The sequence below is a fragment of the Silurus meridionalis genome, chromosome 14 (genome assembly GCF_014805685.1).
Source record: "Silurus meridionalis isolate SWU-2019-XX chromosome 14, ASM1480568v1, whole genome shotgun sequence".
Classification (NCBI taxonomy): domain Eukaryota; kingdom Metazoa; phylum Chordata; class Actinopteri; order Siluriformes; family Siluridae; genus Silurus; species Silurus meridionalis.
Genome location: NC_060897.1, coordinates 23,195,435 through 23,207,934, shown reverse-complemented (window position 1 = coordinate 23,207,934; position 12,500 = coordinate 23,195,435). Strand labels below are relative to the sequence as shown.

The 12,500-nt window shown below is 41.8% G+C and overlaps 1 protein-coding gene across 1 annotated transcript in view; it reads right to left on the bottom strand.

Annotated features, from left to right (window-relative positions):
- The window catches only part of LOC124396365 (ephrin type-A receptor 7-like), a gene marked incomplete at its 5' end in the record, with an annotated part of 79,680 nt that overhangs the window by 52,814 nt on the left and 14,366 nt on the right, over positions 1-12,500 (bottom strand). The window contains 3 exon segments of the mRNA XM_046865470.1: positions 5,478-5,507; positions 5,510-6,152; positions 7,689-7,753. Of these exon segments, the coding sequence (XP_046721426.1) occupies positions 5,478-5,507; positions 5,510-6,152; positions 7,689-7,753 (738 nt within the window).

Sequence of the window (12,500 nt, the reverse complement as noted above, 5' to 3'; positions counted from 1 at the left end):
ATCACACACACACACACACACGCCTCAGAGGGAGAGAGTATGGGAGTAGGCAGCTCCGCAGTGTAATTCTCTAGGTTAGTGAAGCATCACAGCAGATCGATAGAGCAGGAGAACTTCTGCATATTCATGTCATTAGCGTTCTATAGAGAAATAATCCAGTGAGACGGCGGCTAATGCAGACTGACAGCAACACACACCTCTGCACCTTCACCCTGACACTCGTTCACCGCACCCGACACACACACATGCACACACACCTGAAATGTTGCCTGCATTTCCAGCTCTTCCAGCATTTCAAACGTGGAATAAAAAACCTCCTCAAACCAGAGACAGCACCTCTTTTTGTTCTGAAAAGTGTTGCGTTCATCTTTCAGGTCTTGGCTGAATGTTGTTTTCTGGATGGTTGGCTGGTTAGATATGAAGTATTTTGTTAGCAGATTACTGAGAGCCTTATGCAGTTGCTTGTTTGGTGTGTTTGAAGTTTTGGGGTTGCTGTAGGGGGGTTTGGGTGGAGGGTTTGTGTGGTGAGATGGTTCATAGGTCTGCTGATCAGAGGGTGGTTTTAAAAATGTTTAGGATGGTCAATGAGACTTTTTGTAGGTTATCAGGCAAGATGTTGAGTTGTGGTGGTTGGTGTGTGAGGCAGTGGCCTGATGGATGGGTCTACCAGTGGACATTTGGAGCCCCTGGAGAACAGATGTTTAAGGGCCTTGCTTAATGGCCCCAAAAGTGGCAGCTTGGCAATACTGAGGCTTGAACCCCCGACCTTTCATCAGTAAACCAGAGCCTTAACCACTAAGCTCCCATTTCCTTACCTGCTGAAACCAATGGCAATTTGTCAATGTCCTTATCCAGAACAACTTAAATTTTTTGTCCTTTTTTTTTTTTTAATACAACTAAACAATTGAGGATTAGGGGCCTTGCTCAAGGGCCCAGCAGTGACTGCTTGTCGATGCTCAGATTTGAACTCACAACTTTAGATCAGAAGTCTAACATAAACACTGAGCTCCCACCACATTAAGCTGCTAGTTGCTGGTCAGTAGATGATCTGTGATTAGGTCACCTGATGCTGAGAAGGTGGACGCTCAGATGAGGAGTATGAAGATGAGCAAGAGGGTTTGAGTTGGATCGTGGGATCCAACAGGTTGGTTACCTGAACACCCAGGAAATCTAAATGTAGCTCTCCAATGTACTGAAAAGCACTAGTACAGCCCTTTAACAATGCTTTCAGCACATTGGAGAGCTGCAATCTGAACATCTGGATCTCTCATAATCAGCAGATGAGAAATGTTTAACTCAACTAACGTTCACCTCCTTCTTCTCCGATTTTAAAAACTGAAGTCATTTCTGAGGGTGGCTTCTGAGTCACTCGCTCCACCTCACATTTACTCCTCTATCTCACACTTCTGCTTTTCGGTAGTAAGAAACGCCACTCTACAGCTCGTTGTGGACTCACACACTGACACACACTCAACTTGTGTCGAGCTTTCAGATGAGAAGGACCATGTTTTTTTTGTTTTTTTTTATAGTAAGCAAACAGAACTAAGCATCGAGTTCCTCCAAGCCATTTCTTCTCCCCTGAACTGCACACTGTGAGAAGATCTCCTACAGAATATTAAAAAAAAAAAATCAAAACCCTGAACACAGGAACTTGTGTATGTTGGTAAAATTTATTGTAAGAATAAATGGTATGCAGCAGTGGGAAATTCAAGGTGCAGATGGATGCCTGTATTTCTCCACAGATCTTTTACATCAGTCATGATGTCAGAATTCTTTGCATCTCCATGTCCCTTGTTCCAGTGTCTAAGGTGGAGGTCTACATCTCCATCCTCATGGCAAACAAGAGAACTGGGAATCCAAAGGACCAGGTTTAATCATTTCCTGATTAATATGGGTCAGGGTGCAAGCAATCTCCACAAAATGCTGGTGGGGTTGCAGATTTTTGTTCCAACCAATCAGAAGCCGCTCCTTACAGTCGATTAAAGGCCAATCGTGTGAGGCAGCTAATTGATTGGAATAAAAACTCAGCCACATCAGCTCTTTAAAAATCAGACATCAATGTCCTCAATACACACACAAAGTAGTCCAGATGATTGTTTTGTTTAAGATTATAAACAGTGAAGACCACTGGCTTGAACAACTACAACAAGGGTCAGGAAATCAACAAGGGCTGTAATGATGAGACAAGATGAAGAACCACTATAAGAACATCAGTACTGATCCATTCTCTGCCCAGATCCATCCCCTGACCACCAGCTTGATGTGTCACAATAATCAGAAAGATTAGACACGAGTAAAGCACAATTCTGCCAAGTTTGGTGAGAAGCTGTGTATAATGAGAAGAACTGTTATTTCGATGGGATTTTTGATGATGATCTCCATCAGGCCATTTTTCTCTTCCACACATTCACCATTGATCAGAGAATGACACTCGTCCTACACTGATGCATCACAGTGACATGAAGACTGTGTGTGTGTGTGTGTGTGTGTGTGTGTGTGTGTGTGTGTGTGTGTGTGTGTGTGTCATTTCACAAGTCCTAATGTGCAATGCAGTGTGGGAGATGTGGCCACTTTGCATGCAGCAGAATCCAGTACTGAAGGACCCCCACCACCACTGTCACACACACACACTCCTATGCTAAATGAGGCCATCATGATGCAACCCAGCCATGTAATTCTGTCCTGCAGCCTGTAGTTATACGTGTTCAAGCAAACCTTCACACAATAATCCTCAATAAAAACGTTCCTACAGGAATTATTTACGTCCTTCACTCATTCTATCTGCATCCTTATCTTTATGGGGTTTCCTCTGGGTTCTCAGGTTTCCTTCCAACTTCTTAAACACTGTAGTGTTAAGTAGTGACTCTGTGTGTAAATGAGTGTCTAACAGATCACATCACTAACATCTCTTTCTCTTGTGTTTTAGGATGTTTTCAAAAACAGAATAGCATTTACTTTATTATGGTTTAAATTAGGCCACGCCCACTTAGGGCTTTCATCTGAATACAGATAGTGTCATTTCGTTACACCCCTAGTGTGTGTGTGTGTGTGTGTGTGTGTGTGTGTGTGTGTGTGTGTGTGTGTGTGTGTGTGTGTGCAGACTAATTCTTGCAAAATTTTGAATAAATGACTAGCATGATGTTGCAGAAACAATTTAATTGACAGTATTTTATGGACCTACAGTTATTACTTTCCCATTTCCATGAGAATCATCTTCATGTTCCCTGAAATATAATTTTCCCCATTTGAAAAAATCGCAAAGTGTTTAAAACACACTGCCTGGATAACAAATACTTCTGTTCTGATGTAAATAAGACGATACTTAAGAGTCTGTGATGGATGGTTGCAGCAGGGATTAATTTTTTTCACCTGTTAATAATCCTTCAACCCTGACTGATGCAGTGTGTAGCTTCTCATTTCTTAAATGCTGTGGAGAGCCATCAGGGCCAACAAGTCCTTCTCTGATGATCTAAGCTCTATTAAAATCACTAATTGATGTTTTAATCTATTTTTGTCCATGGGTATGAACAGTATTAAATGATTCCCATTAATCTATTCTTTTCATTTCATAGCATTGTGTCTATATGCAAGTTTATATCCAATCAGATTTCAGCATTCATGTCACATGATGCCATAATGCACGGCTGCACTTTTTTTTTTTAGAGCCATAAACTCTCTGTTTTCTAAAGCTCAGATGATCAAAGAGTGCACTAGTCAGAGCTCACAAACCACATCTGTAGCAAAGTGCGCAATCTTAAAAACATATTCATGTGGATGTAATTGCTGTTTTTATATTCCACAATGACTGACAGAGGAGGAGGAGTCACCCAAATGAGGATGGGTTCCCCTTTTGAGTCTGGTTCCTCTCAAGGTTTCTTTCTCATAACATCTAAGGGAGTTTTTCCTTCACCACAGTCTCCATGGTGATCATCAGGGATAAATACACACCGTTCACCTTCACTGTTAAATTCTCTAAAGCTGCTTTGAGACGATGTGTGTTGTGAAAAGCGCAATAGAAATAAACTTGACTTGTACTTTTGCGTTTTCTTTCCTGTAGAATTTGCACAAAAACACAATTTTAATCCATAGGTAAACCTCACTGCATGGAGAAATGCATGTGATGAGATGAATATCGAAGCTTCTGTTAAAGGTAATGCACGTGGGCAGTGCAGTTGTGGCTCCAGTGAAAGGAGATGTGTTGAATTGTGTTCATTGGGTTTCTTGCTTTTGCATTTTTACTGTATGAGAGCAGCACTCTGTTCTACTGCCTTTTCTAAAATTAACACACACACACACACACACACACACACACACACACACACAGTATACTGTATGTGCACAGATATATAGGGTCTGTGATGTGCAGGACATGTTAATATGCTCGTCTCGACTCAGCGTTATTTCCTCCTCGGTTCTCTCTTCGCCTGTCGCTTCCTTTTTACATCAAATTAGGTCACAACCCCAGGACACGTATTTATTTATTTATTTTGGAGGTGATGTAACGCCGCTACAGAAAGGCACTGAACACCGCCATGAGTCACTGATGAGATGTGATTAAATGAGCGTCTGGGTTCAGAGACACGTTACACAACCGCGTACGCAACCTCCCGATGTGGCAACTGTTTACTTCAACACCAGACCTGATTCAGAGACGCGGGACGATTACACGTCTGCAGCTCTGCTCGACTTCTTTCATACAAAATCAGGCCAGAACTTAATAATGCCAGAAAAAAAGAAAGTCGGTTATGTAGCATCACCACATTGTGTGAGACGCTCCACCTGTTTCATTTACAGCCAAATCTTTTCCTCCCTTCTCTTTCCTGAACATCTTCAGGGAGTTTTCTTTCTTTTCCTTCACTCACTGGATGATACAATAATGATATAATGATATAATGATAAAGTTTCAACTGATCATGAGTTAAGAAACACGTACAGATTAATAAAAAGATAGATAGATAGATAGATAGATAGATAGATAGATAGATAGATAGATAGATAGATAGATAGATAGATAGATAGATGATAGATAGATAGATAATACGTGCTCGCTCATCACTCTTTCTTTATTCTCTCTATAAATGAACAGTTCTCACATTATTCACAAACCACAACAACGTTGTCCTGAAGATGTCTGAAAACTCCTAGCTGACACTGAAGACTCCTTTCTATAAATGTCTAAAAATGCACAGTTCTGATGTGTGTGTGTGTGTGTGTGTGTGTGTGTGTGTGTGTGTGTGTGTGTGGTTAAACTACTCCCACAATACTTTTTTTTTTTTTTTTTTTTTTAAATCGGGACACCTGCCATTTCCAGCCCCATGTGCTTCTCCCTGAGCACACAATTGTGTTTTTACAGTATAAACCTTTCACTGAAAGACAACCAACCTGCCGAACAGCACAATGTGTGTATGTGTGTGTGTGTGTGTGTGTGTGTGTGTGTGTGTGTGTGAGATCTCCAAAAGTTCATAAACTGTTCCTACCTTCACAGCTGCTGTGTCCCTCCTCGTACCGGCGCTGCAGCTGCACCTCCCGATGGGCACCAGCCACTCCCCCTCTGCGCTGCAGTGCATCCTGGGAGGTGAATCGGTGGCATCCGGCTCAGAATTGTTAACGCAGACTCCCCGAACCTCCACCAGCGTGGCAAATGCGGCCTCGGCCACCGTGTCCGGGAACACGGCGAGGTTCTGCACGGCGGCGCGGCAGCGTTTGTAGTAAACGCGCACGGAGACGATGGCCACGCACGCGCCCACGTCCTGGAAGGCCAGGTGGAAGCCGCGGCGTGTCAGAGGCCCGATTTCACGCACCTCTGTGTTCAGCTTCATCTTCCTCTCGCCCAGGTCGCCCTGCGTGAAGCTCTCATCCGCCGCGATGGTGTCCACTTTACTGTAGCGTGCCTCGTCGTCGTCGTGGCCCCCCAGCGCCCGGTCCGACTCTGCGTACAGCAGGTTGAACGTCTCCTTACAGCTTCCTGCCACGCCCGGAATGCTGTTACAGTCACGCAGCGTGAACTGCAGCTCCACAAAGATACGCTGACCTCCGCGCCGCCCGATCCATCCAGTCCTCAGCCAGTTGTTCTGGTTCGGCTCCATCACGTTACACACCTGGTAAGTGCGGATCGGTTTGTACTTTTCATCCACGCCACTGATTTCCTCCCACTGTGTGCACACACACACACACACACACACACACACACACACTTTACTCCTGTTCAAGTCGCTGTTCATTTCAGCACTACAGAGACTTTTTTTTTATACACTGAAAAAACATTTCATTTTCTCTGAATCTTGAGCAGTTCATGTTTTAGTTTTTCACAACCAAAAAAAAACACAAATTTTATTAGTCAATTATTATAGTTTTAGTATAATTTATTTATTTAATGATTTTGATTGTTATACAGGTTTATTCAAAAAGAATGAACCGATATGACGCATCGCTTCAGTTCTCAAGCATCGTCATGGAATGATTCAGTGACCAGTTGAAAAAGGAGAATATAATACTTGTGACTTTTCCTTAATGAAATATTGCGTAATGAAATCGGTTTATTCTTTTATGTAAAATCCTGTATATTAATCATTCTTTGTTAGTTTATTTGTTTTAAACTCCTTAAATTCTCTTCCTGACAGCTCTTATGACTATTTATGACTTTTGTCTCATCTTTACTCATTCTTTTTCATGTATTTAAACCTCCTTTTTCACTCGGTTTGCTTTTCTGATGAAACTACAGGTTCAGAGGGATCCGAACGTTTGCATGCGCATGTGATATTTTTATTAAAGTGTCTGTAATAAGCCTGTAATTACACTGTGTTTTGTTTAGTTTCCCGGCAGGAGAAAGCTGCAGTAATTCCTGGCCGCGAGCCTGAAGTAAACCTCGCTTCCTTCCTCTCGTCTCTCAGTAATAAAGAGACATAATCAGAAGCTCCGGCGTGTAAATAAGACACCGCTGCAGGTCACGAGGACGGTGATGAGTTTCATTCAGAGGTTGCTGCGAGCTCCTGTTCCTCCTGCTGCTCGTGTTCCAGGCAGGAGTAATCAAGTGAACGGTGAAGTTCAGGTTCCAGACACTGATCTTTAACCTGCGTCCTGTTACCTGACCTCTGACAAAACGGTTCTAGCACCTGTTTTTTTTTTTTAAATATCTTAATTTTATTCCTTAAAACAATACATGAAATTATAATACATATAAATAAAACAGATTATGCTTCATGTTAATGAGCATAAATAAACACTGCTTTAGTTGAACTATAATCCAGGTTATTATTTTAATAGAATTATAAATTAGTTTATTAAAATTATAAATTACAATACAATTAACTGTTGTATGAGTTTTATAATGTACACTACACTATTACTGCTTATTACCGTTAATTACAACTAGTTATTTACAGTATTACAGTTTATTGAAGGTATAAATTACTGTTGAATGCAGTGTAAAACTGTGTAATAGAGTTTATTACACTTAAATGTCGTTTATTTTAGTTGTTTATTGTAATAAGTTGCAGTTAGTGGTTTGGTCTTAAATTAAATTTTCCTCTGATTTCTTGTTAAACATTAATATTTCTAATAAAACGTCACTGTGGGGACTTTTTTGATGTGGGAAGAGTTTTTTGCTAAAAAACAAACTTTGGAAAGTTTTAAAGTCCGAATGATTAAATTCACTGATTTCCAAAGATAAAGAATAAATCAGAACTCACTCCATTTGCAGGATACGAGGTCCAGCCCAGTTCTGCCTGGGATTCTTTCGAATTTAACAACAGCACTGAGAGAAACACAAAACACAGAAAATAGATTTTAATCATAAGAGTGTCATGAGAAGAGATCTGATATTACTCAAGACAATAACATGAGAAACGATTCGTCTTTCCTCATAAAAAAAAAACGGCCCGTAATCAGGATAGATAGAAAAGCATCGTCTCTGTGTTACAACTGAGAGAGAGAGAGAGAGAGAGAGAGAGAGAGAGACACAGAGAGAGAGACAGACAGAGAGAGAAGTAGAGAATGTGATCATTAGGACATGATTAGGGCTGAAAGACACACACACACACACACACACACACACACACACAATCACAAGATCACACACATGGACAAAGTGGACACTTCAGCAGCAGAAAGACAAGACTTCTGTCAGCTTCCTTTATACCAGATCCAGCATGTTTCAGCACCTCCCACCCCACCATACACACCCACACACACACACACACATCTGGAATTCTCCTGGATTGTCAGCATTATAAAGACGGTTGCACATGATCAGTCTAGAGTAGTGATTAGAAGATCAGATCATTTTAGTGAACCTCAATATGATGTAGCTCCTGTATGATTTCTGTCATTCTGGACATTTGGTGTCACCCCCATGAGGATGGGTTCCCTTTTAAGTCTGCTTCCTCTCAGGGTTTCTTCCTCATACCATCTCAGAAACTTTTTCCCCTCACCACCAGCTTACTGGGGATAAACGTTTAGGGATGACTGCTTCTTTCTGTCTCCATATCACTCTGTCTTCTACATCTGCCTTCTTTCAAACCACCTTCACCACATCAATAAACCTCCTCCTTTTCCATCCTCTTTTCCTCCTGGTGTTCTCCATCCTCAGCATTCTCCAACCCATTCGAGGTGGTATCAAAGCGTTTGGAGATTAGTTTTGTAACTGCACGCATAGTCACAGGAGCACTGAACTTCATAAGTCAGTGTGCCTACAGACATTGTTGTGTGTAAATCAGGAGATATTGTGATGCTGAAAATGTGGAAATGTAAGTAAGTAAAGTAAGTAAAATAAAAGTACTTTCTTGTAAACAGAGCTTGTGGTGAAACTTCGTATACCCCGTATTCCTCTGCACATGACCAAACCATCTCAATCTGAAGGGAACAACTTCTAGGGACTGATTTATGAATATAACATTTTTATCGATTTATATTTGTAAAGCTGCTTTTGGACATAAAAATTACACAATAAGTTACTATACAAAGAACACAAATGAACTCGAGCAAAACCCAGGTTTATATCTGAGCTTCTCTCACAAACACTGATGCAGAAGAAGCACCAGAGCTTGAGGTTATGAAGGCTGATCTTTGAAAGAAGCAGAGCAGGATGAGAATAAAGTCACTAATAAGAGCAGAGGAGGATTTTTCCAAGCTGCTGTTCATTCATTAGATGTTAATGCAGTTTATTGTTCAGTGCAGTTCATTACTGCTGCAGTTAATTACACATTGTTACGCTTATTAATTACTGTTTCAAATTACATTCATTACAGTTACTGCACGTTCATTTACAATCACATTAACACAATCTCACTACGCCTCTGTACTCTAAGCTTTTACTCCATTGGTCACTCAAGTGTTTCCTGTTTTCCAAATCAGTTCAATCAAAACCACACAATCTAAACTCTGTCTCTCTCTCTCTCTCTCTCTCTCTCTCTCTCTCTCTCTCTACCTCTCTCTCATTCTCTCTCTCTCTACCTCTCCCTCATTCTCTCTCTCTCTCTCTCTCTCTCTCTACCTCTCCCTCATTCTCTCTCTTTCTCTCTCGCTCTCTCTATACCTCTCCCTCATTCTCTCTTTACCTCTACCTCTTGCTCTTTCTCTACCTCTCTCTCTCTCTCTCTCTCTCTCTCTCTCTCTCTCATTCCCTCTCTTTCTCTCTGCAGATTTCCTGTGATGTGAATAAAAGCGGGGTGTATATTTAGCCGAGCCGGGGCACAGTAACAGATGATTCATGGTACAGTAATGAGAAGGTAATGTGTGATGCGCGATGTTCCGAGGTCGAGCTTTCAGACGCCGTGACGATGATCCGCTTCCTCGCTGAGAAACACAGCTGCTGAGTTCTCTCTCACTCTCACTCTCTCTCGCTTTCTCTTTCCGTTTGGAGAACTTTCTGATAAACACTTAGCACTCAGCTGCCTCACCACCATCACCACCACCTGCTGATTACAGCAGCTCCACCTCCACCCTGAGACCGAAAAAAACTGAAGATCGAATGAATGAGAGAGAGAGAGAGCAAGAAATACAGAAGAAAATGAGAACTGAATGGAGATTTAAAAAATAATGAATAAGAGGGACAGACAGGCAGAGAGTGGGACATACATAAGCAGAGGGACAGACTGACTGATAATCAGTGGGACAGACAGAGGTGCATTACTTGAGCACAGTTTTACAGACTAATCTGTGAACAGAACAGAGGATGAGAACAGTGAAAGAAAAACAGACAATTAGACGTGAATAGTGAGAAAGTAAAATGGTAAGAACGATAACGGTGAGAATGAGAATGCCGGGGATAAGAATGGTAGAGACAAGAACAGTGAGAACAACAGTGGGAATGAGGGGGGCAGGAATGAGGACAGTGAAAATGAGGACAGTGGGGAAGATAACAGTGGGGACAAGGACAGTGGGGACGAGGACAGTGGGGACGAGAGCAGCAGGGATGAGGACAGAGGGGACGAGGACAGTAGGGATGAGAGTGGCAGGAATGAGGACAGAGGGGACGAGGACAGAGGGGATGAGAGTGGCATGAATGAGGACAGAGGGGACGAGAGCAGCAGGGATGAGGACAGAGGGGACGAGGACAGTGGGGATGAGAGTGGCAGGAATGAGGACAGAGGGGACGAGGACGGTGGGAATGAGGACAGTAGGGAACGCATGAGAATGTGCTGATCCCAAACACACAGTTATAATATTAGCAGAGCAGAATTCAATAGGACGGATTATCCATGTGCTGGAACAAAGTCCTCACAGCTTCCTTTGGGTGCTTTATCTCTAAAGACACACTGTCCACACACACACACACACACACACACACACACACACACACAATATGTATACATAGGCTCCGAGGCTCGGCCAATCAGAAACTACACACAGGCCAAGCACTATCCCTCTAATAAGCATACAACTGAAAGACAGATGATCTCTGTGTGTGTGTGTGTGTGTGTGTGTGACTCCTCAGTGGCTGTTAGCGCCAACAGAACAGCAGAGCACATTAACTCAGAACCCTGTTCAGCCTTTTTACGGCCTCATTAAACTTTCAGCTTCAGTAATGGGGTCTAAAGAGTGGCTTCTCTCCTCTGAGATGCTCATAGCCAAATCTCTCTCTCACACACACACACACACACACACACACACACACACACACACACACACACACACACAGAGTGTGGCGTGTGCCATACCGGTGCACCTGATCCACGGCTCAGCAGGACGTCTCGCTCCAGCGGAAGTCTCAGCTGCCCTTTCTAATGTTTGCTTTGTGGCAGTGTAAATGCCACTCGCTGACATTCATCGCCACAAACACATTCGTTTCACCTCCTGTTCTCTGGAAAGGTGACGCATACCTCAGTCCCATCTGCTCCACCACATCATCTCACGTACCACCTTGAGATTCCACCTTGCTGCTCGAGCGCTGGTACAAAGTTTTACATCGCATCTACATTTCACATCTCATCATTACGCCAAATTTTAAATAAAAACAGCTTTATCATACACACACACACACACCCACCTTATCCTAAGTGACCCACAGCTAAGCAGTTGAGGTTAGGGGTCTTGCTCAGGGGCCCAGAAGTTGCAGTTTGATGTTGCTGGGTTTTTGATCGCAATCGAAAACTTTCAGGTAAAAGCTTTTTACTCTCCTGTAGGTTTCACCACCAGCTTTCTGGAAATTTCACTTGATTTTCAAAATAAATTCATAAACAATGACATCATAACCCAAACCACACAGTAAAAACATAAGTAATGGCATTCCCTTAACAACAGGAAGCGTTTTTTGGTTTATTTACGGCACCTTTTTAATCTTATAGTCGCCATTTTTTGTGTTTTATTGCCAGTTTTGTGGGCGTGGCTAAATATATACCATTGAATTACAGCCGATTTGCCTTTTAAAAAAAAGTAGAAACATTCTGGTGAGATTTGTTAATTTGTTTCAGGCACAAAAACAATATTTTACACCATATTGAATACAGGTGAACTGATAGCTAGGTTGGACTGTACTGCCAATAACTGATTAATCAAACAAACATAACATTCCATGTAGAATAGTGCTGAACTACAAAATAATTAAATAAAAAAAAAACAGTACTGAATAATGAAAATGTGCTAAAGGAAAGAAATATAATTATATAATTATATTTATTAATGAATAATAAATACAGCGCTCTTCGTGCATCGTGCAGTCTCGCGTAAAAACAAACAGCACATGGTGTCAGTGATTGGCCTCTAGAGGCCGCTATTGTAATGATAGTGGACCGGTAACTGGAAAAACTATCGGGATGGATTTTTGCCGATAGCTGATAACACGTTTTTAAGTACTGCTTTATTGTTGATATGTGTACACACAAAACACAGACACACACTTTTACACACCAAGTTTACTGACAGCATTAGTCAGACCTGGTTACAATAACAAAATGAAAAAAACGATAAAAACGATTATTTTTCTTGGAAAGTACCACAGAGCTGAATTCTCCTTACTGACTTCTGCACAGTCACGTATTCTAACTTATACAAGTTCCAGAAGT